This window comes from Australozyma saopauloensis, chromosome 1, assembly GCF_035610405.1.
Source record: "Australozyma saopauloensis chromosome 1, complete sequence".
Classification (NCBI taxonomy): domain Eukaryota; kingdom Fungi; phylum Ascomycota; class Pichiomycetes; order Serinales; family Metschnikowiaceae; genus Australozyma; species Australozyma saopauloensis.
In genome coordinates, this window is record NC_086131.1 from 2,210,620 (window position 1) to 2,238,124 (window position 27,505).

Below are 27,505 nucleotides of genomic sequence, written 5' to 3' on the forward strand. Positions count from 1 at the left end.
AGAGATCGTTCGTCGTATGTACGTACCAGAGTTGGTGTTTGTAGATCAAGAAAGACGTACTCTCCCTCAGACTTGAAGAATAGTGATCACTCTCATTAAAACCTCTATCGAAAACATTACATTCACTTCTAAAGCAGACCGTATATTCCGTTTGTGGTTGTTTTGGTGAGTTACTTTGGACACCAGTCAACCCACCAGCCACTTCTCTTAGAATTCACAAAGTTCGTATACTCTTTCAAAATCCAGTGACAACGTCGTCATCCTATCATCATCCGCAATACACACCACATCTTTCCGACCCCTATCGTGGTCTCATCTCTACACTCAATTCCGCGATGCTTCATCGTCAAGCACGGTATATCCATACTACAAAGTGTCCGTACGTTATGCATTGTCTATACACGACATTTAATCGTCAGCCTTGAGACCGGCGATGGCTCTACCAGCGTAGTACAAGGTGTAAGCAGTAGAAGCAGTGAAGAGGGCATAGTAAGGCCAAACCAAGAGCTTACCACGAGGGCCTTTGTACCACAATTTCTGGTTGGAGTTTTGGTACAACTTCTGCAATCTAATGATTCTTTGGGGGTCCATTTTGGGGGTTTTGTGAGGAATAGATCAAGTAGCTTTGTTTGAGATATATCAGCGCACTTTTGAGCCAATTGGCTCTCAAGTGTTTCTGTCTGTATGCACCACCATCGATAAAACGAACATTGGAATTTTTGATAAGTGAAGATTTTGAAATTGACGAAGTGAGGTTATGTTTAGTACGCCAATTGCGTAATTTTTAATTTCGTGGTTGCTCATGCTTGTTGATATTGTTGTTGTGATATGTAGAATTTGGCCGCGGGGTGGGTGCTCTTTGTACGTATTGAAGGTGACACTTTTGCCAGAAATTTTCTGAAAAATGGAAAGGGCAGATTTTGCTGCCCTTTTTGTTTAAAGGTGATAGTTGTGGATGAATTCCTAAACACACGGGGCGTACGTGTAGACGAACAAGACGTACTCGATAATCCCTAAACACGAATTCTCACCGGCAAGACAATGTGAAAAGAACTAATCTTCGTCGTCCGAGGAAATAGTCCGGTAATTGGAACGACGGCTGCGCATTATCCCTTCATCTCCCAGGCTGTTCTGGTTGTCACTATCGCTGAAGCCAGCAAAATGACCTTCTTCAAGACCACTGCCCTCCTCGTCTTCATCGTCATAAATCTCCTCAATGTGGTTCTGATGCAAGCGGTCAACTGCTCTTCTCATGTCATAATCTCGCGTGTCCATGGAGTCCCCTTCGTCAGAATCGCTAGAGACGCTCACCACGTGAGACACATTAAGCGAATCTCTAGATCCATCGTATCGCGTTCCGTGAGTTGGAAAAGTACCTTCTCCATTATACGAGCTCATGGCGCTATCGCTATCCTCGCTTGCTTCGTCATCTATGATACTGGCTGCATTTCTCTGACGGCGATGAGAGAAGCGCTGCGATCTTCTGCCATCTAGATCAACGGAATTTTCAGATTCCGATTCAACGTCATTAATAATCACCTCATCATCTCGATTATCGACAAAGCTGTCCTCACTGTCATAAGCATCGCCAGTGACGCCAAAGAGCTCCACTTCCTGTTCATCCTCATTATATGCATCGCCATCACTGGAGTCATAGTATCCGTCGCTTCCAGGATGCCTGACACTCTGGCCACAGTGTAGACAGACAGATCCATGAACCTCCCAGTGACAATTACCACATCTTGGAACACCATCAGAGGTGTCAATGAGTCTTGGGGCCAGCAGGAAACTGTCAGAAAAGAGCTTGATTTTGCTTTTCAGAGCCTCCTCAAATTCATCTTCTTGGGTCTTTTTGATTTCTTTCAATTTCGTTTTCTGTTCCTCATCTTGTAGAGACTCGAAAAAAAGTTCAGTTATGCCATTACTTACTTCGCGAAGACCCTTATTTAGTGTGGGTGGCTCGACAAGGTTGTGGCGGCAGGTGGGACAATTCAATTTGTTCTTGAACCAGGAATCAAGACAGCCATAGCAAAATGAGTGACCGCAAGATAGGAGAAACGGGATGTGCATTGTTTCCAGACAAATCACGCACTCAAGCGTTGATACCATGAGTTTTATAAGCGACTCTTTGGCATCTGCGTTTGTGGCAGACCAGACCGAAGAGTCATCATAGGAGATAGTCATTGAGAGAATTCGAACCTATAGTGTTCGCAGTTAGACTTGAGAAATTGAATTATTGTAATTGATTAATATAGCGGACTGATTTCCTTTGTCCGAAAGCAGCTTTGTGGTTAACAGCTTGAAATAGTCTTTGGTGGAATTACGATATCTGAGTTGTGGAGTCCACACTGGGTTATAGAAAGATCACGTGGAGCAGCCAATATTCGTTAAATAATATCTGTTCTGGATAAATTCTTCCTGGCCTGATATCTTTAAGATTCACCTTTGGTCTGTACAAATTCTTGGTGTGTTTAAGTCCCTTTGTCTGAGATCCAGCTTGAAATGAGTGATGAGAATCGGAGCACATAAAATCGAACATCTTCATGAAAATGGTCGACCCATGTTAAAAGTTCACTGATATGTCAGCGATTTGTTCTATATTCTTCGGTTTAAGATAATTCAATCCAATTATGCACGAAGGGCTTACCTTGAATGCTTTAGTCTCTTCGAAAGGTCATCCAAGAATGGAATCAATTAGAAGATAATGAAGCTCCGCATCACACATACTGTTGTGTGACTAAACTTTCTTCAAAACTTCAATTGTGCGGGCAGATTCCTTGTCAATCGCCTGATGGTTGCCCAATGAGGAAGCTACATCAGCATGTATTCTATCGGTGACCTGGCGAACTGCCTCCAAAGTTGCCCGGACCCGTTGCAAGTCTGCGATTTCCTTTTTCTCGGAGCTGGATTTGCTCGTTTCTTGCTTTGATGTATACATTTGTGTGCTATAAGGCTATTGATTCTCTAGTGTAGGTATAGGAATGAGTGTATTAGGGACGACCAATCCAACACCACAGATGAAATATGTCCAGATTCGAGAAATAAATGAAACAATAATTCTTAATTAATTGCCGGATTGTTTCGGCCCATAACATATGTCTGAGCCTGAATGCTTTATCTTGGAAACGATTACCCAAAAAGGTAACCAACAAGTCAGATCTTGCTTAATTCAAACCTCTTTTTTTACCATTCTTTATTCTTTCTTATTATCTCTTAAATAAATTCTTCTAAAATTTCCATACTCTCATGTTTTCTTTACCCCACTCTCTGTTTACCTCTTCCCCAGCTTTTGCTCTGAAGCCAGTCCCACTACCACACTACTATGAGCTCTAATATCAAGAAACGAAGACTCAATTCCGAGTCTGAGGGTACCACAGATACGCATCAAGAACCCCCAGCACTCCCACAGTCAGCTCCATTGGCAACGCCCAAAAAAGAAACTCCGGCCGCTTCTCAATCCAGTGCTGGCTCCGATCACAAACCAGTCTTTGGCGCATCGAGCACCTTCGGCAAGGCATCTATTTTCGACAATATCAAAAGTGGCAAGAATGTTTTCGACTCGCCTCTGAAAAACCTGCAACCAGATACTTCAGGCGCTGTGCCTGCTACTCCCACCACTTCCTTTGGAAGTTTCGGAGGACTGTTTGGTGCCAACACAAAGTTCTCGAACGCATTCCAGAAGGCTTCACAGAAGAAGTCTTTCTTAGACGAACCTGAGGTTTCCAAGGGACAGCCTGAATCTCCTGCTGCAGCTGCTCCTACTCAACAATACAAGCAAGTGGACTTGACAGCAAAGGAAGTGAAGACTGGAGAGGAAAACGAACAATTTATTTTTTCCGCTACTGCCAAGCTCTTCGAATTGTCATTCGACCGCATCTCTGACGGCTGGAAGGAGCGCGGTGTCGGACCTCTACATTTGAACAAGTCAATTGAGGATCCATCCAACATTCGTATAGTCATGCGTTCGCATGGCCTCTTACGTGTGATTCTCAACTACAAGATCACATCATCTACTAATCTTATCAAGGGTTTGGAGTCGAGTCTTTCGCCTGGTAAATTTCTTAGAATCAACTCTGTCAGCAGTGCTGGTACTCCAGTGCAATACATGCTTAAGTTCTCTGACCAGGCCGTGAGAGATGAATTGTGCGAAAAGGTGGCTAGTTTGCAATCCGGCGTGGAGACTACCCCATCTGCAACTGTAGATGAGACCAAAGCGCAGGCTAAGGTTTCTAATTCTGACCCGGCCGAGCCAACAACTGATGTTGACTCCGAACCTGAGGATGATGATGCTGAAGATGATGAAGAAGAAGATGAAGAAGATGAAGATAAAGAAAAGAGGGATGATGCCGTACAAGATGAAGCCAACAAAGAAGGCGCAACTGGCAAGTAAGATTGAAACATACATGTATGTTATTGCATTGATGGTGCTTTCTTTTGACAATACATCAGTAAAACATGCAGAGATTGTGATCGAGAGCAAAGTGCCATCTTTATATTGTTCTATTGTTTTATAAATGCTAAACTACAAATGGTTGAGCCTTCCACTCCACCGAATTGAAACGACTTGTAAGGGATCTTCTTCCACAATTTCAAGTCATTTGTGCCATTTTGTGTCACCACACTCTCAAGCTCCTTCTCTGTGAAGTTGCACGAAGTGATGATCAAAAGAGAGCCAGAATGCAATAATTGGCTCACTTGGATGGGATAAACCTGAGGCCCGCTCTTCCCTTCAAACCCATCCACGGGACTATTATTCAAAGCAATGGCATCCAAAGTACCTTTGTCGAATACAACATCAAAATACTGAGCCTTTTCTTTCAAATAGGAACACTCTTTACTGATGAAGTCCACTTCTTCGAACACGAAGCTCTGCTCAGGAAACCTTTTCGTATGAATAGCACGTGCGAGCTCAACGGAGTCGGGCGAGTAGTCTATACCATGGTATTCGGCCGCTGTCTCGGGGCATTCTTCCGCAAGGTAGCTACTCAACTCAAAGAGAAAATGACCGTTGCCTGTTCCTAGGTCAAGGATCTTAGGACTCTGCTGAATTTCACCATCCTCGACAAGTCTAGTGAAGAACTGGACCACTTTGTCTTCTGCGTTAGAGTCATCGAACCAACACTCGCCCAAATCATCTTCATTGTTCTGGAAGTTTGTGATCTCTCTTTTGTAGAACTGATCCCAACTACGATTAGTATTCGTTACACGATATAAACGCGATGATGGAAATTGTACGTACTATTCCTGAGACCCCAATTTGGAGTCGTTGAGTTTAAGCTCCTCCATCAGTTCGTAGTATCTTCAAGCTCATCTACCCCAGACATCCCAGACACAGTACAATAAATGGTCAGGATGAGAGAATAATAGATTATTCATTTCATATTTTGAAACGTTGGTTGGTTTTTTGAAGATAAATAGTTCATCCTAAAATATTCAATATTTCCAATTCTGGGCTCCAAGTTTGATTTTGTAAAAATCAATGGTAGAACAGCACAATCAAAGAAAACAATAAACATTCTGAAAAAAAGGCCAAATTCCTAAAAGAAGAAGAAATTCTTTACCCTGACTTTATCGTCATGAGCCAATCGAAAATCATGTATTCTGTCAACAACCTATACTTTTCACTCTTTCCTTATTGAACATTTCACACACTGCAATTCCATCCACACTAACACCCACATGGATTCATCAAAAATGGATGTGGATCCGCCATTGGAGGAGCTGGAGGCCATCGACACGAAAACCCAACACCGCTACCGAGTATTCAAAAAAAACTCTCCATTTCTCTACGACTATCTTTTCACAAGCTCGCTTTTATGGCCATCACTCACGGTTCTGTTCTTCCCAGATCTCGAACTCCCGTCAAACGACGCCAACACAACCAATAACGCGAAAAATGCTCTCAATTTTGTAACTCAGAGACTCTTGATAGGAACTTTTACCACCGGCCAGGCAATTGACGCGATTGCAATCGACCTGTTTGCATACCACAATTCTCTCAATCAGAATATAAACATTGATCAGTGGAATTACAACCAGGAGAAGCAAGAGTTTGAGCTCACTACTATACCGAAGACAAAACTCAATCGTTTGCAGACAATCTACCATGATGGAGACGTCAACAAGCTCGCGTATATGCCTCAGAACCCAGATGTCATAGCCAGTGTGAACAATGTGGGCGATCTTCTGATCTACAATCGCACCAAACACTCAACCATAAAGAAAGCCACAGATGAACTCAAAGCCAATGTTCCGGAACTACGACTCGTAGAGCAGAAGGGCGGTTCCTGTGCGGAGATATTTGCGGTTGACTGGAATAAGCAGAAGGAGGGCCTCATAGTGTCTGGAACGATGGATGGACAACTAAACGTGCATGATATACGTGCGGATTATGATAAGAGAGAGAGTGGATGTATAAAACCCTTCTGGAACAGAAATGATCCGGAGGGTATCAACGACGTGGAGTGGGTCCCCGACCACGACTCACTTTTTGTAAGCGGAGATGAGTCAGGGAGGATAGCATTCACGGACATAAGGTTGGAAAACCATTCTCCAATTTCTGTGAAAAAGACTGGGAACGCCATTAACAGTATCAGCATAAATCCACACGAAAGCTTCTGTTTGGCGACAGGCGATTCGAATGGCGTCATAGACTTGTGGGATCTTCGTAATCTAAACACCAACATACGCCAGATCTCGCGCCATACAGACTCAATTACACAGCTCAAATGGCATCCCACCTTCAAAAGTGTTCTTGGGTCCTCGTCGGCAGATCGCCTGGTCAAGTTGTATAACGTCGCCAACACAACCGAAAGTCTCCTCTTCACACACGAAGGCCATATGCTTGGTGTCAACGACTTTGACTGGTCAAAGCACGTAGATTGGATGGTCGCCAGCGTTGCTGACGACAACTCAGTTCATATCTGGCAGCCTGCATCACATTTACTTCCGACATTCGGCTAAATATACCAATAGAAGCAAAACTACATCGTACTTACTTTTACTTCTGCGTTTTAAGAATATGCACTTATTGTATATTGAATTTTTCCTTTACTGAAACATCGCTTCGTTTTCAAGACCAACACGTCTCTATATCTAGGCCTTAGCGAAGATCTTCTCAACCTCAGCAACGGACTCAGCCAAGACCTTGTCCTGGAACTTAGGGTTGCCAATCTCCTTGTTGACCTTCTCCAAAACAGATTGGATCAATTGCTCTTGCTCCAATTGTCTTTGTTGTTGCTCGTATCTGACCCAAGCGTCCAAGGTAGACTTGGCCTCGTGGGTAACAGCAATTTGTTGCTTCAACTCAAAAGCCTCAGCCTCCAACTTGGCGGTCTCTCTGGAGACATCGAACAATTGTTGGGTGGTGGAGACAACGTCCTTCAATTGGGAGACAGAGTCAATTCTAGAGTAGACGGCATCAACGTGCTTCTTTCTGGACTCGTTCAAGAGGTCCTTGACCTTCTTGATCTCACCATCGGCCCACTCAGTGTACAAAGGAGCAACGAACTTGGCGCACAAGGCAACGAAAGCAGAGAAGGTACACACCAAGATGGTCTCGTCGTGGATGATGAGCAACTCGTTGGAGATGGCGTAAATGGAGCCGGCAGCGGCGGTAGCCAAAACACCAGTCTTGGAGAGCCAGTTGGTACCTGGCAAGGCGTTGATGATAGACTGAGCCTTCTCCTTTGGCTCGACTGGAGCGGACAAACAACGGACACCGATTCTGGAAGTTAGTACGTAATTCAAAAAATTCTAGCGTATCAATGTACAATGTGGATCTTTTCGAGTTGTTCAGAGTGGAATTTCACGACGGAAGGCTAGCGAATGGTGCATTTCGGGTGAAGATGTTTAAACTGTCTAGAGGAGTCGAGAAATGGATGAAAGGCAGTGAAAAATCGGCATTACTTGACGGGAAAAAAAAAGGGGCATGTCGGTACAACTATTATTTGAAGCCTTTGGCCAACAAGTGCTGTGGTGATCGACAAAACGTGAAAAAGGTCCACCTCGATCAAACTCGACGAAACACGCGGGAAAAACAGTAGCAAGAAAGCACATACGGAGAACGGGCAGCAAACAAGGCTGGGGCGGCTCTTCTAGCGGCAATTCTGGTGATGAGGGCCATTTTGTTGGAGGATGCTTAGGAACGAAGAGTAGGACCCGTGGGAGTGTCTTTGGACACAGTAGGGAGTCGCTGCGCAACGCTATTGGGCGGCCTGGCTGCAGGCCATGCGAAGTGCCGGGAAAGAGTGAAGAATGGAGGAGCGGAAGAATAGAGTGGTGAAGATAAATTATTGAGGTTGAGATTGTGTTGATTGTGATTTTCTAGATCGATTTTTGAAAATTTTTGTGTGGTTTTGAGGGTTGTGGTGTTGATGATGTTGAGGACAACGGATCGAAAAAGGACCAATGAAGAGTATGAAAATTTGAAGACGTGTTAATTAACAGAGAATGATGTTCTATAGATATGATGGTACACGTTTTCGTTTTTTTCTTGCTGGTATGTGATTGGTTTTGTGGTTTCTAGACTACGATGTTACAGAGCTAGTACCTACTTACGCTACAATCGCACCTGGTTTCAATATCAGATAATAAGATTATTCATATTATCTATCATTTCGTAACATTATTTTATGCTTGTCCCAATTGAGTTGGCAGTATGTTCCATTTTCTATACCCTAAACAAATAACAATGTTTAGTTCGATGAGGGCCCGCCGCACCGAATAACAACTACTCAATCTTTCGATTGTTTCGATTTTCATGCTGTTCCACATTGAATCTATCCAGCCAATACGCCAGCTTCCATCCTTAGTCTGCCTGACTCTCAAGATATCGTTTCCAAAGTATCTCATTCATGGCTCGCTCAGTGCCTGCTTGCGCCCTATTGAGCAAGTCAGAAATGTCTCTCTTGAGATCGCTATTGTAGGTCAATTCCTCGTTTGGCTTGTCATCAATGCTCGCGCTAGTGTCAACAGGCGACTTGACCTCGAACGATTGTGAGATGGACTCTGTTGCTACCAAGACCGTGTCTTCGTTCGGTAGAGATGCCACTACATTCTCTTGCTTCTGAAAAACTTCCTCATCAGTCTTGTCGACATCTTTATCTTGTTCATGCCCGACCTTCTTCTCCACTATAACAGGCTTCACATCATCCAGACTCTCCAGTACCTTTTGATCACGCTTCTTGCGAAGTTCTGCCAAACGAGAAACCCGATCCGACATCTTTCTATCCAACTTCAGGGATTTAATGGGGACCAGATGGTAGTAAGTGGACTTGATGACCCGTGCACCACTTAGATTAAGCGAAATATGTCTCCACAATTTGTCTGAGAAATTCCTTCAGAAATCTCATGTGGACGTCAGAGACGGTGTAAAAGTCGATTTTGTTTTTTTTGTGGAGCAGCTGGAGTCCAACCAAATCATTTGTGTAGAACCTGGTTTTGTCAAACGGGATGATGGTTCCAGACACAGGATCCAATTCCTCGAAGAACGCACTTTCTTTCGGGACCAAAGTGGTATCTTCACTGAATTTGATCAAAACCAATTTTTCTAAGCTCAGAAAGCGATCGCGCGCAATGGCACTCACGTTCTCCCTGCGCTCGTTGTTCAAGTCAGCAAGAAATTGCGAGTACTCCAAGTACTTATCATACTGAGCAGGGTCACGGAAATATTGAGCAGGAACAACGGTTTTTTGCACCAGCGCATTCCACACTTGCCTCTTCAAAAATGCATTTCTGCGTTTACAGATCCAGTCGTTCGAGTTGGGGCAGAGTGGGAGCTCCAGCGCTCCCATGTGTGGCAGGCCAAACGTCACCAAGGTGTTCATTGTAACATTGGGACAACGTTCCACAATGGCGCGAAGAAAAAGTCCACCTTGGGAAAAACCAATGGCGCTGAATCCATTCTGAAGCTCTGTGATATTCGACAACTGCTCGCACACAGCATCAACTTGACTGTTGGCGAACCCGAGCACAGAGAAGCGCTCATCCTTTTTCGGGTCCGGATGGAGATACACAGAATGGACAAAGGCATCGGGAATGACATTTTTTATTATGCGGATGGTATTATTGATTCCATTTGACTCGTAGTTATCGCCCAACCCGTGCCACACAACGAACGCCTTCGTCTTTGGCTTCTGTTCCTCGGCCTGAGAATACGTCGTTGGGATCACATGTTCGAAGGAGGTTTCAGCACAAAAATCAATGGTTGAAGCAATTGAGCTCGTGTCGAATGGACTAGAAATCACCAAGGTATTATCTTCATTTCCTGGGCTGGCCTCAAAGAGTGCTGATTGAAAGGCAGTTGCAGCTGCCATTAAATATGCATTAAGGTGCATCGTGTACAGTATCAAGAGATTTATGGAGTCGTAGAACTTTCGCTTAATCCGAGTATAAAAGAAGCGCTTCAAAGTAGCCGAAAAGTAGCAAGATTTACAGAGCCAACGAAGAATTAAGGAACACTAGTATATCTTTGGACCTTCGGTGCTTCGCGGCTCAAACCATTTTGTGCAATCCTGGGGTAAGCGTGTCACGTGACCACTTTGTGTGTGGCAGATAGGAAAATCTCGAGATGAGACATCCCTCATCTCAACCTCATCGCAGCTCTAACATGGCATTTCTACTAGGCGACCACAGTAGAGAAAACGCCAAACGATCCATCAAGGGTCTCATTGCCCACAATGCGGAATCCGGCCCCGACGAACCTCTGAGATCGCTCCTATACCTTGTGGTTAACACAAAAGCTCCATTGGTAGCCAAGTCTGACCAGACGCCACGGATCATTCCATTGACCAACAAATTGCATAAAATCGACGAAAAAACAATCGCATTGATTACCAGAGACACATCATATAGAGCACAGCTTGTGCAGAAGGACTCCCCTACAGATGACCTCTTCCATGAGATCATTCCATATACTAAGGCAAAGCTGATAGGCCACAGTAGTAAAGCCAGATTACGTCTTTTCCGTGAAAATGACTTGATTATAGCCGATGCAAGAATATACAAGCACTTGCCTGAGGTGTTGGGTCCGCAGTTCTACGCCAGAAACAAGAAGGTGCCATTCAAGATCCTTATGTCTAGACCAACAGCAGACAAGAAAACTCACGGCAAGATAGACCAGCTGTTCGATGCCAAGTATGTGCGCGCACAAGTGAAATCCATCGTGGGCAACACCTCATTCATCCCTCCCCTGGGCACCTGTTTACATATAGCCGTGGGCTACACCGACTGGAAGGTTTCAGATCTTCTCGTGAATATCAACGATGTTGTATCGTACCTCACTGATGAGAAGTTCCGTCCAATCGGTGGAGTTTTGAGGATGGCCAACATTCACAGTGTTTTGATTAAGACTAGCAATAGTGTGGCCTTGCCGGTGAAGGAGAGTCTGGTAGCACCAGAGGACGACGAAAGCGAACTCAGTGATTTTTGAGGTATCTTTTGCTTTTATGCTTTTGAATTGGAGGAGTTACGGATATATATTAATGGAGACTAATGATTATTACAAGATTAATACAAGGTTTGTAAAAGGTATCAAGGTTGGGTTTTGAAAACCTCTCGATATTTTCCAACTATGCTGCACATTTTGGGTTGGACCCTCTGGTTATGAGCTACAAGTCATTGTATCTCTAACTGCAACAACTGCTGCGCCTATAAATATGAGAGAGAATTAGCAAAAACATTTCAAACAAAAATTCGCATATCAATTTATATGGACAGAGTTCTCACACATTTTTTGTCAGATGCTAGAGTTTTCCCCTTTTTTGGATCGCGCAAAGAACTGACCTACTCACTTGACGTAATCTTGCACACATCCCAAAGTGGACTCCAGATCAGGTACTCTTTACACCCCCACTAGGGCAAGCTTTTGCCTACTTTTATTAGTCCATTCTACTCAATTAGGCCCAGCACCATAAGAGTGCTGCTCACGTGTCCATGCTAGCTCCGCCAGAAGCCTTTAGCGCCTCGTATGTGTCGTCAAGCCTAAACAAAATAAGGGACCTGGCCCCAGCCACGTTTCTCAACCATTTGGTCGTAGATATGGAAGACGACGAGGTGGAACATGTGGAGCATTTCAAGTATAAACAGGATTTGGAGCGGAAATTGACAGTCACATCCATCATTGGTCTTGGCTTCACGCTTATGGGTGTACCCTTTGGACTCAGTTCCACACTCTGGATCTCATTGGTTGACGGTGGCAGCGTGACTATTTTGTACGGCTGGATCATCGTGGGTTTTTTTAGTTTGTGTGTCATTCTCAGTTTGAGCGAGATCATAGCCAAGTTTCCCACAGCCGGTGGTGTCTATCACTTCAGTGCCATTCTAAGTAGTGAACGGTACTCGCTGATCAGCTCATGGCTTACAGGGTGGTTTTTGTTGATTGGAAATTGGACATATGCGGTGAGCATTTTGTTCTCTGGCTCACAATTCATCTTGTCCATCTTTGGTCTCAAAAATGTGTACTTCAAGGAAGACATTCTCTTCGTGCTCCTCATCTATTTCATCTTGCTAGCTGTGGTCAGCTTTATTAATTACAAATTCTCAAAATACTTGGAACACATCAACAAAGTGTGCATTTTCTGGTCCGTCGGCACGGTTCTTGTTGTGGGCATTCTCTTGGTGGCTTTCTCCAAGAAGACAAACTCTGCGGGACACATCCTCTCGCATTTTGACAATTCCCGCTCTGGCTGGCCAGACCCTATTGCATTCATGGTTGGCATGCAAAGCTCGGCATTCACTCTCACAGGGTACGGAATGCTATTCTCTATGACAGATGAGGTCAAAAACCCAGAGAAAAATATGCCTCGTGGTGCCGTAAGTGCCATGGCAATGTCAATTGTACAGGGTCTACTCTTCATCATCCCTCTCTTGACAATTCTCCCAGCCTTGTCTGTTTTGCTTGACCAAAACCCGGAGGTCATGCCAATTGATCTCGTCTTTAAAACAGCAACGGAATCATTTGTGGTATCAATTTTGTTGATTTTGCTCTTAGTAGGTACAGTGTTGTTCCAAGCCATTGGAGCTCTTACCACAGCGTCCAGAAGCACTTACGTATTTGCTCGTGATGGCGGCTTGCCATTTAAGGAATTTCTTACGGCTGTTGATTCTGTGGAGGAATCTGTTCTCCCAAAAAATGCTCTTTTTACCTCTGTCGGCGTTATTGGCTTTTTTTCACTACTTGCATTACTCTCTCCATCGGCTTTCAATGCTTTTATGGGTGCATCAGTTGTATCTTTAGCCCTTGCTAATGGAATACCTATCTTGTGCTTGATGCTCAACAAGAGGAAAAAAATCAAGGGCTCGGGGTTTCGTCTTAAATACTGTGGTTGGATCATAAATGGTCTTTCAGTATTCTGGGTCGGTCTCTCATTCTTCATATTGTGCATGCCCCCCGTCGTGAAGGACTTAAAATGGCTGTCCATGAACTACGCAAGCGTTGTGCTAGTGCTATTGACTATTGTTTCACTTGTCGGTTACAAGACATGGGGAGCCAATGTTTTCACAGGTCCTCCTTTGGATACAGACTACTTAGAGCTACATAACATCGAGGCTCAGAGTCATAAAGTTGCGAAAAACGAGCATTTTGCTATAGATGAAGATGATTCCATGAATTTAGATGGCTTCAATGATACTAATGATTTCGCAGGTAAGTCCCAAATGCTCCCAATGGAAGACCCCGAAACGGAGTTTGTGCGCACAAGTCATCAAGAAACAGAAGAAGAAGAAGAACCTCCATCTGACTTATCTCGTATAAATGAGAGCAGAAGCGAACAGACCGTTGTTGAGCATGAGGAGACACCCATAAATATTCAAAACGAGGCTTCTGTGTCTCCCAGCACAAAAAGCTTGTCAAATAGGGACGACGATCAAGACCAGGCTTCAGATGCATGGGATGACGATGTTCAATTTAGTGATTTTGACGAATTCGAAGAAATTGATGACGATCCACAAGAAGAGGGTGAAGTCTTGTTTGATGTGACAAAGTGATAGGTAAATTTTATAGATAAAAAGACAATTTGCATTTAAAAAATGATTCCATTCGATATGAAAGGTGCTAATGAGCAACACTTCGGCCGCCCTGCAACCTTTACCTATTTCTCTTCGTGCGCTCGAGTAGGTTGGCTGCAAACACTGTATTGAAGCACCAACGTTTTGATGAAATTTCAAAGACAGAAAAAATACAAAGACACAAAAACAAAAAAAAAACTGCTCAAACAACAATTGTGGACATTCTCGAATCTTCTCAAAAAGAAATATTTCTGCCTTCATCTTATCGCCCCCAGTGCAACTCACCGCCTCTGTGCAGAAGTGAGTGCGACAAGTGAAAAAATCTATTCTTCAGTGTATCTACGAAGAGCAGTCCAGTGTTGAACACCGTACGGCTACTAATACCCCATCTGGGAACTCATACCACTTCTTCAGCTTCAGTCCTGCAGTAAATCTGACATCGACAGCAACTATAGCACGCACTCCCTCACCCGTATCAAAAAAACACATATAAAGCCATGTCCGCCGACCATACTAGAGACCCTTGTCCTGTGGTGATCTTGAGTGATTTCGGAGGAGCTTTCTCCATGGGTGTCATCGGAGGATGCTTCTGGCACGGTATCAAGGGATTCCGTAACTCTCCATACGGAGAGAGAACCTATGGATCTTTCAGCGCCATCAGAGCAAGAGCCCCAGTGGTGGGAGGTAACTTTGGTGTCTGGGGTGGACTTTTCTCCACCTTCGACTGTGCCGTTAAAGGTGTCAGAAAGAGAGAGGATGCCTGGAACGCTATCATCGCTGGTTTCTTCACCGGTGGTTCTTTGGCCATCAGAGGTGGCTGGAAACACACCAGAAACTCTGCCATCTCGTGTGCCTGTTTCTTGGGTATCATTGAGGGTGTCGGAATGATGTTACAGAGAGTGATGGCCCAGCCCACTATTGGTCCTGCCTTCCCTGAGGAGCCCATGAAGGCTTAAGGAGGAGAGCCGTCTTGTACATAGTAACAGCGGGAAAGGATAATCAATCGGCCTTTCGAGATGAGATTGTATAGACCCTTGGTTTTGTGAACGAGGGAACGAAACTTTGGATAATTTATTATCGCCACGAGCTAAAGTGTAGACCCACCATGTGGAAGGCAATACAGCCTCGCCTTCAGACTCGTCTATGTAAAACTAAAAATGCATTTATAAAGCCTTTTAGCCTTGCATATGTAAAAACAACAAATTCATTTGGGGAGCGTGTCCATTTAGCGAATGTATCCTTCAAGTAATAACTGGAGGAGAGAGGCATGAATGCCCATGTCATCCGAACTTTTGAAAAGGTCACAAAAATTTGGAAATTGTATAGATTGTCTCAATTTGAACTGACAAAAAAATAAAAACGCATAACTCTATTCGTCTTGAACTCAACTTTGGCATGGTTTGAATACCCATGAGCCGCAAATTTCAGGGTCCACCCCCATCCGGATTCATCCAACTGAACGCATAAAGAGAAACTTGTGAAGCTCCGCCAGATTTTTTTCAAAGAACTGAAAGCTCGTCGTTTATTGGAGAATATTTTTCTCTTTCATACCCTCAAATTCATCTCCCACCCACTCTTCCATTGTGGCTGTCTCCCCATAATCGCCCACCTTACTCCGCGCTTAGTGTCTCAGTCCCAATTCTATCGGTCACTTTCTCCGTCAACCCACCAAAACATCGATTTTTTACCTTCAGAGGCAAAAACTAAGCTCCCGATTCCATAGATTAGTGTACAGAATTCTATGGACACTCTTCATTGGAAGTAATTGTACAGATACTAATCTCCCCACCTTCTTCGTACCTCCATAGTTCCCACTAAGTGTCTAAAAAGCCGTGTTGTACCCCTGCTAATCAACCATTGCGAGTGAATTATTCTTAAAGCATCGTTTGGAAATGTCATACAATCAATTTAATCGCCCAGAAGGGCCGCAGTCGTCGTGGAACAGTGACCCGAAATCGTCTCCGCCATTTGACCCTACATTGCCCAATCCTACGCAATTGCCCCAAGATGCTGGCTTCCGCAATCCGTGGTACACCCCGAACTCTACCCAGATGCAGCAAGGTCAGCCGACACCCCCAAGCTTGGGCTTTCTTGGCCAGAGAAAGCTGTACTCCAATCAGCTTCCGGTAACGTACGAGAACGGCGACCAGCCTACCGCAGCCGGTCCATTTCTCACTCCGCCAACCCGTGCAGACAATCCTTTCAATCAGTACTATACGAGTCAAGAGGTACTGCTCAATAACTTTCCTGACAGGCGTATGTCCGCCGCCGTCGATGGGTCGATGTTCAACCCATACAACACCCTCAGCCAGATGCAAATGAAAAATTCCCAGACACAGGACTTCAGCAATTTGCCTGGCCAGCCTATAATGCTCAACATGAATGCTGCCAATGCAGCACCATCCTTGCCGAGACGCTCCTCGGTAGCCACCGGCGCACTGCTGTACCAGAACAATCCAATGAGCTCCCGGTACTTGAACTCTCACATCGGCCAAAACTACATGCCTGCATTTCCTGTGGCTCAATCAGCTACTAAGCAGATCGTTCCCAAAATTATAAGCGTGCGGAACAAAGGTGACCTCAAACCCAAGTTCCACAACCAGCCAAAGTACCGTAGACGCTCAGTCAACTCCATCCATATCTCGCCTGCCAATGCGTTGACCGTCTACTTGACAGAGTCGTATTCGATGTGCCAGCCCCAGAAGTTCCGCTACTCTAAAACCTCTAATCCAAAGAGAGTGCTCACCAAACCCCTGGAACCAAAATTGAACAACGGCCATGACAACGAGGATAGTGATTACATTTTGTATGTAAACGATATGTTAGGAACAGAGGAGGGTCGGAAGTATGTCGTTTTGGACCTCCTAGGTTCTGGCACTTTCGGTCAGGTTGTCAAGTGTCAAAACCTCGCCAACCAGTCGGTTGTTGCAGTCAAAGTTGTCAAATCCAAGGCCGCTTTTCTTAATCAATCTCTTTCTGAAGTCAAGATTTTAGAGTTTCTCAATCAGAACAGCAGGTCTGAGAGCTTCATCAGACTATTAGATACTTTCATGCACAAGGAGCACTTGTGTTTGGTCTTTGAGCTTTTCTCTTCTAATCTCTACGAACTCATCAAACAGAATCAATTCCATGGGCTCAGCATGAAACTCGTGAAGTCGCTCACACGCCAGCTCTTGGAGGCTTGCGCACAACTCAAAAACTTCCAGATAATACATTGCGACTTGAAGCCTGAAAACATTTTACTATGTCAACCCGACAAACCTGACATCAAGGTCATTGATTTTGGAAGTGCTTGCTTCACCCGCAGAACAATATACTCCTACATTCAATCAAGATTCTATAGAAGCCCAGAGGTCATTCTCGGTTTACCTTACACAGAATCTATTGACATGTGGTCCCTAGGATGTATTGTCGGCGAATTATTCCTCGGATTACCCATGTTTCCGGGATCCTCCGAGTACAATCAGATTTACAAGATTGTGAATATGCTAGGACAGCCACCACGTCACATGTTGGAGCATGGAAAGAATCTGCTTCATTTCTTCGAGAAAATCCCACCAATGGATACTACACAAAAGCCAGCCTACAGATTGAAGACTCATGAAGAATATCAGGACTTTATCTTAAAGACAAAAGGACGAGAAGATGCAGCAAAAGCTGAGCAACCGAACAAGAACTACTTTGAGCACCGTTACCTCAAGGACATCATTCTCAATTACAAAATGCCGTCGAAGAAAATGACGCAGTCTATGATAGACAAGGAGATCAAGGAGCGTCACCTGCTAGTCGATTTCCTCACAAAAATCCTTAATCTTAATCCTTTGGAGCGTTTGAATCCGCTGGAAGCATTGAAGCATCCATTCGTGAACGATCTGACGTTTTTGGATTCGGCGGCTCTCGCTTCGGTCTCGTTGACTAACGAGCCCAACTAAGACACAGGAACGAAAATAAATTTACTTTTCAAACTCTATGTAAACTGAGATTATTTCAAGCTTTAATTGATTTTCAAATTCACATTTTTAATTCTGCAATCCTATATCTTGAATTGGTGGTGTATACAACAGCCGACTCCACGATCACTGAAAAAATACCGTCTACTCTATCAAATCAATACAATCTCAAAGAGAACATTTTTGAGTCGGCAAAATATTACTGGCAGGCTCGAAACACATAAGCAACACGGTTCTGCTACAAACTCTCCTTTTTTCACCGTCGGTATAGAAAACTCAACCATCTTTTAATCTCACAATAAACACAAACAACAAACTCCACAATGAACGTGAGTACTAGTGCATTGGGTGTGCGCAGAAGAAAGGCAAAGGGCCAGAACATTGACGATGAGGAAAACGCCTCCCTTTTGAGACTAGGGCCAGAGTTCCTGCTTACTCAAATAACCAACTCAGGCGAACCAGAACAACTCATTGCCTTGAACTTATCGGAGGCAAGACTCTTGATTCGTGCTGCATTGAAGGAGAGAAAAAGCAAAGCAGAGAACAAACAAAGCTTCGATGATGACGACGATGAGGAGAACGAGAAGGAAGATGAAATGGCCAACATTGAGCTTGCGGGCCCCAACTCCAACGAAATTGTGCACAAGACATTGAATTTTTTGTCTTCGTTCTCGCGTTTCAAAAACTCCTCTTCCACCGAGTCTGTGGAGAAGCTTCTAAACGATTTCAGTGCCCAGGCTTCAGAGCCTTTGCATCCTTTTGAGTTGGCGCAGTTGGGTAACTTGGAGTGTGAAGATGCGGAGGAAGCCAAGTCGTTGATTCCTAGTTTGGCACACAAGGTTTCAGACGTGCAGTTGAAGACTTTGTTGAGTGAGTTGAGAAAATACCAGACCTTGACCTAATCCATAACTGGGCTATTTTGAGATGGAGAGGTTTCAGTTTTGCTGGAATGCGGAGATTTGGCAACATAGCTTGTCGTTTGTATTGTAATTCTGCATTTGGAAGACATAGCTTCAGGCACCTCTTAGACCCTGGCGATACGTCGAGGCTGTAATTTGAGAAAGTACCACATTGTGGCTGGAGCATCCCAACGTTAATTATGCTTGCTGACGCTTTCTACCTACAACGTGATATCTTCTCAGAGACAGTCACTTATTCCTGAGTGTCTCATTACACCCATCGCTGTAATCTGAGACTCTTGCAAACACTAGATGTAATTAAATAACAAAATCAAAAATTCAACGTGGCGTAAGAAATTCTAAAACTCAAATCAATGATTTAGTATAATCGATATCGAGTATTAAGCATACACCCTTTGTATCTTCGATTGGACTGATACTCATTCGTGCACCTGTGCACCATCTCGTTTAAGACGATACTACAAAAGTGTAATTTACAGAAACTCCATCAATTCTGGATACTGGAATCTATATAGAGTCAAAAGAGACCGAAACCCAGCTTGCCTACTTAATTTCTATATTCGTGTATCTGCACTTATCATTAGAGTTGAACTAGTTCACCATTTCTTGCATTAGATTGTCTTCTAAACATGGATAGCGACGATCAATACGATGAATTCGGCAATTTCTTGGGTGACGCTGCAGGCTCTGAATCCGATTTGAGTTCGCAACACAGTGATGGCGAGAACGATCTAGAGAATCCAATAATTGACGATGGGATGGACTCTGATGAGGATGAAAAGCCGCACAATGGAACATTGACCAGAGCCGCAGATCTCATAGGATCATTTGAATCGGCGGAAATAATTCAAGTTGATCCCACAAATACTGGGCTTGATCAACCGGTTATAAAACCATCCGCGCAAGCTAATTCACACGAATCTAAGGGAGACGAAGACGACCTTCCTCAAACCCCATATTCTACAAAGTACCTTGTGGAATTATGCAAAACACAACCCGAAAGGATACGCAATATTGCGGTCGTAGGTGGTCTTCATGTCGGGAAATCTTCCCTCGTAGATCTGTTGGCCAAAGACATATACCCTGACCTCGGGGCAGACAAAAGCAGCGAGAATTCTATTGGAAAATTGAGATTTCTAAATAGCCATAGCGCTGAATTCACGCGAGGAATTACCATACGATCTATGCCTTTGAGTTTACTCTTGCTGGATCTGCGCCATAGATCCCACCCTGTTACCTTCATTGACTGTCCTGGTCATCCTGACTTCTCAGACGAATTTGAGGCAGCACTCGATGTTGTGGAGGGTGCTATCTTGGTACTTGACTCTTTGGAAGGTTTTACTGGTAGAGACAAGCGTATTTTATCTGAAGTCTTGAAGAAAGACCTCCCATTTGTAGTCGTGTTGAACAAATTGGATCGATTATTGATTGAGCTGCGCTTTCCACCGCGCGATACATATTTGAAACTCAAGCAAACCTTAGATGAGATCAACTCCTTTGTCACAGATAGCGAGTTCAGTCTCTCCTATTCACACAACAAGCTCGTGTCTCCAATGAAGAATAATGTGGTCTTTGCCTCTTGCAGCCTCGGCTTTAGCTTTACTTTATCTACTTGGAGCTTCTTGTATGAGAATAATGGTAAACTTCTGAATGTGGATAGAACCCAGTTTGAGAAGCTTCTATGGGGTAACGTCGCTCTCCAAGAAGGAAAGTTTTTTAAGCCTGTTACTGTCGAAACTCCAAACACCTTCGAGACTCTAATCCTCGACCCAATATACAAATTGGTATCTCGATGCTTCGACAACGAGTCATCTGATGATTCACTCGCCGAGCTTCTATGGGAGAACTACAAATTGTCTCTTCCGAAATCCGCTTACAAGCAGAGCCCCAAGCTTCTCATCAACAGTGTATTCACAGCTCTAATGCCCACTCTGGTTGATTTCATTCAAGCTATCGTAAGTACAGTATCATCTCCCTCAGACAGCGACTCATTGAGCAGAAAATGTCCTCAAATCTTATCGGAAAACAATGGTTTCGTTGGAGAAGTCTTTGCCGTCCGTATAGCGACGGGTTCAGAGGGATACAAGTGCCTCACTCGGATAATTCTGGGCTCCATTAAAGCAGGAGATAAAATATTCCTAAAATCAGAAGATACACCGGATAGCATAGCAACTATTTCTGAGGTTTGTTTGCCTTGCGGCAGGTTTAGTAACAGGATCGATGAAGCCACTACTGGAATGATCGTGGTTCTCTCTGGTTTAGGAGATTCAATCTCGAAAAGTGCAAGTTTATTTGGCCAAACAATTCCCGAAGAACACCAGATACCATTTAATCGCTCTCGGAATGGTGAGAAGTCAATCTATAAAGTTGCAGTTGAATGTGAGAATCCAGCCGAACTTCCGCGTTTGATAAAGGGACTTCAAACTCTATCTAAAGTTTATCTCGGTGCACTCATCAAGCTTGAGGACAGCGGCGAATACACAGTATTGGGGCTTGGCCAACTATTCCTCGATTGCTTTCTCGAAGACCTTCGTCGAATTACAGATGATAGTCTCATCATCAAAGTTAGTGATGCCATGGTGAGGTTTTCCGAGACTTGTGATGAACGCTCAGTAACCAAACTATCGGCGTACAGTGCATCCAAACAAAACAATTTATCCATCATTGCTGAGCCTGTGCAAGACAGGGTGCTCAGCAAATCTATCGAAACTGGAAGAGTAAATCTTTCCCAGTCCGCTCGAGAGTTGTCCAAACTTCTCCGAAATGATTTCAAATGGGATGCCTTAGCAGCACGTTCCTTGTGGGGTTTGGGGCCAAAAGGTTTACAGCTACCATCCCTTTTGCTTAACGACTCGCTAGAGGGTCAAACCGACAAAGCGCTTTTGGAACTCGCGAAGAATTCCATCATCGCCGGGTTCGAGTCAGGAGTGAATGAGGGTCCGCTTTGTGGGGAGGCAATTCGTGATACGAAATTCAAAATCCTCGACGCAACTCTTAACAATGCGGCAGCTACTTCCAGTAGTCAAATCATCCCCATGTCGCGGAACGCCGTCCACATAGGCCTCTTGACAGCTGGACCTCGTCTCCTTGAACCAATTTACAAAGTATTTACCACTTGCTTCTCACATACTGTTCCAGCCATTATGGAACTTTTAGACAAGCGTCGTGGATGGGTGGTCCATGAAAGACCTATTGGCGGCACGCAATTCTGTGAAGTTGAAGGATACGTTCCTGTCATTGACTCAATCGGCTTGGACGTAGATATGAGAATGGCAACAATGGGAATGGGCTCATGTGTCATGGAGTTCTTCCGCTGGGATGTTGTTCCCGGAGATCCTTTGGATAAAGACTGTGAGCTTCCTGCAATGAAACCAGTGCCTCGGGCCTCTCTCGCTAGAGATTTTGTTATGAAGACACGTAAAAGAAAGGGTTTGACTGGCGAGCCAAATCTTCAAAAGTACATTGATCCTGAGCTTTTTGCTCAGCTTCAAGAAAGTGGGATTGTATTATAGAGAATAAAACATTATTATAGAGCAGCGAAATGATAAATTCTTACATCATGCATTCTGTTCTTTGCCATTATTATTGCAACTTTCGTTTCTTCGTAGGTATCTCTCCGTTTTCGAGCCAGTCTCCATTTGAATGGTTGGGTTGGAGCAATTCAAATCCACCATTTTTCAGACATATGTCTTGAAGATGATTGAACTGAGTAATGGATCTTTGCTGTGTTGATACTGCTATCGTGAGCTTGCTTGGTGCGTCGCCCAGTGAACTTGTGTTAGTTGAAAGCTTCTGAAATATTTGTAGGACGTCGATCAATTTTATGTTTTTGGCAGAAATGTCATCCTCCGCAACGGACAAATAAAGTTCTTTGAAATCTAACTTGATCTCATCATCGGTATCAAACCCATAGGCATCCATCAAATCATCGTTAAGACGGAAGAACTGGGTCAATTCGTAAAGACTACATCCCAGAACTTCATCCCAGCTGAAAAGAGAAATTAAACTTTCCGGATCATCTTCATCTTGATGCTGGCAAGGTGCTAGTAGGTAGGTATCGCTTTGAATCATGATGTACACCGGGGTTCGTATGTATGAAGCTTCAGTCAGAGAAATTGCCGGTACCTCCGTGACAGTCTCAATAGGTTGGTTAGATTGCAGAGTGATGCTTTCAATTTTCAGCGTTTCAGAAGACACCGGCTCTGTTTGAGCCTCCTCCTCTACAATCACTGGAGGAGCCAGCTCCCCAGCAGCAGCAGGATCAACATTAATCTCTCCATCAACACCGGAATCTGAGGACTCATCAACCTCTGCATTTTCTTCCTCTTCAAACTCCAAATTTTCGATCTCATCCTCGCTCTCTAACTCAATTACTGAACCATGCTCACTTACGTTTTCGACTTCGTCTGACACACTAACAATTTCATCATCTTCAGATCCAGAGACCAGCCCAGCAACCGATTCGTCTACATTGAGAATGGATTCGTCTTGAACATTTGTCTCTTGTATATCTAATTCCACGTCAATTCTCAGTTGATCGTCATAGGTCGGTTCTTCCTCTGACATCACTGTATCGTTTTGGGAAGCAATTTCTTCAACATCGAGTTCCACATCCACACTTTCTGGATCCAGAAGCTCTCCGCGGTCCAATTGAGTATCAGTTTTCATCTCTGTGTCGTTGATTACTTGACTAGCGTCTTGGTTGAATTGAGGACTCGTAACCATGTCATCTTCACTCTCCAGATGTCCTAGTTCGGATCCTGATAATTCCTGGTGTTCAGTTTCGTTTTGTTCCATTTTGAATAAATACTTTTGACTGCTCAATTGAGCTTGAGGTGAAAGAGTGTAGTTGTGGAGTAATTTATATGAATTGACACTGCAGACAGCCTCCATGTACAAATGCAGCCTGAATTTCGAAAAGCCTTTTACAATAGTGAATTAGTTATTAATTTATTTTGTCTTTAAATCTGGTTGTGGTTGGAGTGATATTAGATTATGGTACAAATTTCTTTTCATGACATTCATGGAACCCAGACCTTGAAGCTCTGAGGAGCTACAACAGATAAAGGCTTGCTGGAAGCCTCCGAAAGCAGGTCGCGCGTGGCAGCCTCCTCCACCAATGTCTTGTCTGCTGGCTTCAGCTCTTGATTCTCTGTCAAAGAGTATGAAATGGGTCTGGAAAGCAATGCGTTGATGTCTTCCAAAAGTGTAGATATCGACTTGGCGCTCTCCTCAGCATCGGTAGCCTTGTCCTTATCCTGTGCAGACTTGAGGATTTCGACCGCCTTTTGTAATTTTTTGGAGACACTGATAGTAGACTTTGTCAAAGCAAGCCGGTCCATGAATACCTCGCTCTGTTGCTGCTCCAAGTTTCTTCTCTCCTTTTCGCACGCTTTCTCGAGAGTCTTCGCCTTGTTCATCTTCACTTCTAACTTGTTCAATTGTTGGTTGATGATGGTTTGTGTGATCTTCTGCATCTCGCGTTCCTCGTATGTAGCAAATAAATGACTCCGAGCAGCTACAGACCCGAGCGAGCCAGTTGCTGCATCACGGATAACATCCATGTTTTCACGCTCATCCTCGGCAAATTCGTCTTTCAAGATGTCACCCAACTCATCAGGCACCTTTCCATTGCTCTCTGTGGAAGATTTGGCAGCAGCATCTCCATCATTTTTCTTCTCATCTTTGGTCTTTTCCCCAAAAGCCTCCTCGATTTTCTCATATATTTTGGAGTCCATGACTTTCGTGGCCTTTGCACAAGCTGCTTTAACCACATCTGCGTCGACAAAATTGGTGATAAAAATCAAGTTACTAATCACAGGGTTGTCGGCAGACAAAACGGGAAAGTTAGGTGCGAATTTCAAGATTCCCAAGTCTTTGTCCTCCAATTTGTTGTATTTGTCCTCGATTGGTATGCTCAAGAACTTTAAAATGCATTCTTGTGGGGTGCGATTATTTCCGACACTTTTCGCAACCATAAACCAGTCATGCTTATGCTCCTTAATTCCAAGGAGCAAAGAAGCGAGTTCCTTTGGCGACCAGTCGCCAGTTTCGGTCTTTTGCTTCTTCTGTGGAGGTTCTGAATCAGCGATGTCATCACTTTGCGCGGAAACAACACCGTTGGCTGCATTCTTGCTGTCTGCGTTAACAAGCTGCTTTAATTTTTCCACGTTGACATTTCCTGGAGAAGGCTTGTAGGTATTGAATGGAAATAATCCCCTAGGAGTGTCCAACAGAACATTGAAGTCACCACAATTTGGCAAGCCTACCAGAGAACCATTGGGCAACTTTTCTAATGCGTATGCGGGTTTGAACAGTGGGTTCACTTGGTAGTTGATGAGACCCCATCTATTGAGGAATCTGTGAACTCTCATAAGCGTGCTTACATCACCAACTAAGGTTCTGCGGCATGCGGTTAAAGTGAGGTACTCGTTTGGATTTAGTCTGTAGGCATTCACCATGAAATTTCTATAGTTTGCATAAATTTTGGGAGACTTGGATGGGTGCGAAGTCTTGAAAAATTCAGGCAACGAGTCGCGCTCAATTTGATGGATCTTATTGATGTTGAACCAGGATGCATATGATGGGATAACAATGGCATGTGTTTGACGAACACGCGTCTTGTCATCATTGTCTATAATCTCTTGCTTGGGGAGACGGGCGGGTTCTATTCGAGGCTCTTGCTCGGCCTCTGGCTCGATGTTGGGATTATCGTTGTGTTCACTCTTGACGACATCTAGGGGCTCAGGAGAAGTCAGTATACGACGTTTGTTGCCATGGCCATGAGAATCTGATGACTTTGAGGAGGTTTTGGACTCGTCATTCTTGTGCACCTTCTCGATGTCGCTGTCTTCACTATCAGTATGTAGCACTGAACTTTCGTAATTGTCTAAGTCTTCAGGTTGGCTAGGCTCGATGTCTTCGGAAGTGGTGGATTTGGCTTCTGTCTTCACTGACTTCTTCTCCTCAGTGTCTTCTGGCGCTGGAGTTGTTTTTTCGCTTGGAAGGTTTGGCGCGGAAGAATCACGAGAGTCTTCCACATCTCCAAAGATGTCATCGTTGGTTTCAAGATCTTTCAAATCAGTGTGATCGGGTATCTCAGGCAATGGCTCATCTACATCTATGTTGTCATCCAAAACAGGATCGTTCAAAGCATCATTGGCGTCATCCGCGAGAACAGCATCATTGCCGTCTAGCTGATGGTCCAGTTCAAGCCCCAATAGGTCGTCCGATTTATTTGACGCTGGGGACGTGGGAGCTAGGAACTCGTCATCTCCATCTACATCAGGCAATTCCAGATTCATGTCGATATCTTGATCATTGAGTTCCTGGTCAGGAAGGCTGTCGATGTCCATATTGTATAGCAGCTGTTTTTCGCTAGGCACGTCCTCGTTGTTTGTTGTGGAGGCGTCCTTTTCGGGCAGAAGGCCCTGCATCAATTCTGAATCTGACATTGTTCTTTCTAGCTTGGAGGGTAGTTTTAAGTGATTATTACGTGGAACTATCAGTGCAAAGCAGGGAGTCCAATGGTAGGAGTGATTGACGGTGAAGGATTAGAAGCAGTAGTAATACAAGGGTGACTGAATAGGAGAAGGGAGTAGGCCACAGCAGAGGACAAACACAACCAGAAGTCGAACTCGCAGGTTGGGCAACGCGTGTGGGACAATGCTGAGCGCAAATACACGAAAGACACGTCAACCGGCGGAAGTTGTGTGGGTACGGTTCAAAACAGAGCCAGAGAAAAAAAGACCCGGATGAAACAGCTAACGCGACGCAAAAAACGGGGACAAATCTACAGCAAGCAGACGTGTACGGCTCGATTGTCAATTTCCGAAAAGCAGAAGCAGATTAACGGACGGATTGGCTCCAGAAACGGATTGGTTAGAGGGAGTGTTTGGTTTCAAGCGGTCAAAAAGTGAGAGCCAGCGGTCGTGCGAAGCTCGCCAATTTTTGGGGGGGAGGCCTCTAGAGGGGGGTGGAGGAGAGGGCCTACATCCGTGCACCTGGCCCAAATAGGGTATTTACGATATGATTGGATAGAATAGCCAAAGAAGGCAGTAGTATCAAAAAACTCACCCGGGGTCTGGGGCAGATCAGATCTTGATGCGGCCAAGTACAGTACAGAGGGTTTGAGCTGCAAACGAGCCTTTTAAGAATAGAGGGGAGCCATGCTTACTTTTCTATCTGGAGACGGTTAGGGTACGCGGTTGTGTGCCGGCGTGTGCACATAGAGCTGCCCGTGCAGCTTGTTCTGTGCTGTATGCCCTAAAAACGGCATATACGGGTTCCCAGGTGTGTAGGTGGTGCTGCACTGGTGCGCCAGTGGGGCTTCTCCTGCCGGAGTCCTTGCGGCGGCTAAAGGGTGCATCGGATGAAGCACTGGCGCCAACTCAACTTCTGCGCCTAACCGGGATGGGAGGTGGAATTTGGAAATAGCGCAGTGGGATGAAATTCTAAGATACGGTATTTTTTTTTTTCTTTTGGTGGGAATGATTCGGTATTTATATTGCAAAAGGAATACGCGGAAGCGGCAGTTCTGGATGCCTCCTAATACCGAAAACAAACCACTGTCTGTTTCGTGGCTGTTATGTGGTGATATGCATGGTGATGGAGGGATGATCTTGGTGA

The 27,505-nt window shown here is 44.4% G+C and overlaps 13 protein-coding genes across 13 annotated transcripts; 8 read left to right on the top strand and 5 right to left on the bottom strand.

The window, feature by feature from the left end:
• Positions 1-408: 408 nt before the first annotated feature.
• On the bottom strand, positions 409-591 carry PUMCH_000962 (uncharacterized protein; the record flags this gene model as incomplete). Its single annotated transcript, XM_063020033.1, has 1 exon — positions 409-591. The coding sequence occupies one exon, from the start codon at positions 589-591 to the stop codon at positions 409-411; it is 183 nt and encodes a 60-aa protein (XP_062876103.1).
• Positions 592-1,053: 462 nt separating this feature from the next.
• Positions 1,054-2,184, bottom strand: PUMCH_000963 (uncharacterized protein; the record flags this gene model as incomplete). The annotated part of the gene is made up of 1 exon (XM_063020034.1): positions 1,054-2,184. One exon carries the CDS (start codon positions 2,182-2,184, stop codon positions 1,054-1,056), a length of 1,131 nt encoding a protein of 376 aa, XP_062876104.1.
• Positions 2,185-3,322: 1,138 nt separating this feature from the next.
• PUMCH_000964 (uncharacterized protein) lies at positions 3,323-4,390 on the top strand (the record flags this gene model as incomplete). The annotated part of the gene is made up of 1 exon (XM_063020035.1): positions 3,323-4,390. The coding sequence occupies one exon, from the start codon at positions 3,323-3,325 to the stop codon at positions 4,388-4,390; it is 1,068 nt and encodes a 355-aa protein (XP_062876105.1).
• Positions 4,391-5,679: 1,289 nt separating this feature from the next.
• On the top strand, positions 5,680-6,963 carry PUMCH_000965 (uncharacterized protein; the record flags this gene model as incomplete). Its single annotated transcript, XM_063020036.1, has 1 exon — positions 5,680-6,963. One exon carries the CDS (start codon positions 5,680-5,682, stop codon positions 6,961-6,963), a length of 1,284 nt encoding a protein of 427 aa, XP_062876106.1.
• A 2,336-nt stretch (positions 6,964-9,299) lies between these two features.
• On the bottom strand, positions 9,300-10,337 carry PUMCH_000966 (uncharacterized protein; the record flags this gene model as incomplete). Its single annotated transcript, XM_063020037.1, has 1 exon — positions 9,300-10,337. The coding sequence occupies one exon, from the start codon at positions 10,335-10,337 to the stop codon at positions 9,300-9,302; it is 1,038 nt and encodes a 345-aa protein (XP_062876107.1).
• Positions 10,338-10,570: 233 nt separating this feature from the next.
• Positions 10,571-11,431, top strand: PUMCH_000967 (uncharacterized protein; the record flags this gene model as incomplete). The annotated part of the gene is made up of 1 exon (XM_063020038.1): positions 10,571-11,431. The coding sequence occupies one exon, from the start codon at positions 10,571-10,573 to the stop codon at positions 11,429-11,431; it is 861 nt and encodes a 286-aa protein (XP_062876108.1).
• A 503-nt stretch (positions 11,432-11,934) lies between these two features.
• On the top strand, positions 11,935-13,986 carry PUMCH_000968 (uncharacterized protein; the record flags this gene model as incomplete). The annotated part of the gene is made up of 1 exon (XM_063020039.1): positions 11,935-13,986. One exon carries the CDS (start codon positions 11,935-11,937, stop codon positions 13,984-13,986), a length of 2,052 nt encoding a protein of 683 aa, XP_062876109.1.
• Positions 13,987-14,504: 518 nt separating this feature from the next.
• Positions 14,505-14,963, top strand: PUMCH_000969 (uncharacterized protein; the record flags this gene model as incomplete). Its single annotated transcript, XM_063020040.1, has 1 exon — positions 14,505-14,963. One exon carries the CDS (start codon positions 14,505-14,507, stop codon positions 14,961-14,963), a length of 459 nt encoding a protein of 152 aa, XP_062876110.1.
• Positions 14,964-15,899: 936 nt separating this feature from the next.
• On the top strand, positions 15,900-17,939 carry PUMCH_000970 (uncharacterized protein; the record flags this gene model as incomplete). Its single annotated transcript, XM_063020041.1, has 1 exon — positions 15,900-17,939. The coding sequence occupies one exon, from the start codon at positions 15,900-15,902 to the stop codon at positions 17,937-17,939; it is 2,040 nt and encodes a 679-aa protein (XP_062876111.1).
• Positions 17,940-18,280: 341 nt separating this feature from the next.
• Positions 18,281-18,859, top strand: PUMCH_000971 (uncharacterized protein; the record flags this gene model as incomplete). Its single annotated transcript, XM_063020042.1, has 1 exon — positions 18,281-18,859. One exon carries the CDS (start codon positions 18,281-18,283, stop codon positions 18,857-18,859), a length of 579 nt encoding a protein of 192 aa, XP_062876112.1.
• Positions 18,860-19,506: 647 nt separating this feature from the next.
• Positions 19,507-22,389, top strand: PUMCH_000972 (uncharacterized protein; the record flags this gene model as incomplete). The annotated part of the gene is made up of 1 exon (XM_063020043.1): positions 19,507-22,389. One exon carries the CDS (start codon positions 19,507-19,509, stop codon positions 22,387-22,389), a length of 2,883 nt encoding a protein of 960 aa, XP_062876113.1.
• A 70-nt stretch (positions 22,390-22,459) lies between these two features.
• PUMCH_000973 (uncharacterized protein) lies at positions 22,460-23,770 on the bottom strand (the record flags this gene model as incomplete). Its single annotated transcript, XM_063020044.1, has 1 exon — positions 22,460-23,770. The coding sequence occupies one exon, from the start codon at positions 23,768-23,770 to the stop codon at positions 22,460-22,462; it is 1,311 nt and encodes a 436-aa protein (XP_062876114.1).
• Positions 23,771-23,898: 128 nt separating this feature from the next.
• PUMCH_000974 (uncharacterized protein) lies at positions 23,899-26,331 on the bottom strand (the record flags this gene model as incomplete). The annotated part of the gene is made up of 1 exon (XM_063020045.1): positions 23,899-26,331. The coding sequence occupies one exon, from the start codon at positions 26,329-26,331 to the stop codon at positions 23,899-23,901; it is 2,433 nt and encodes an 810-aa protein (XP_062876115.1).
• Between the last annotated feature and the right edge of the window lie 1,174 nt (positions 26,332-27,505).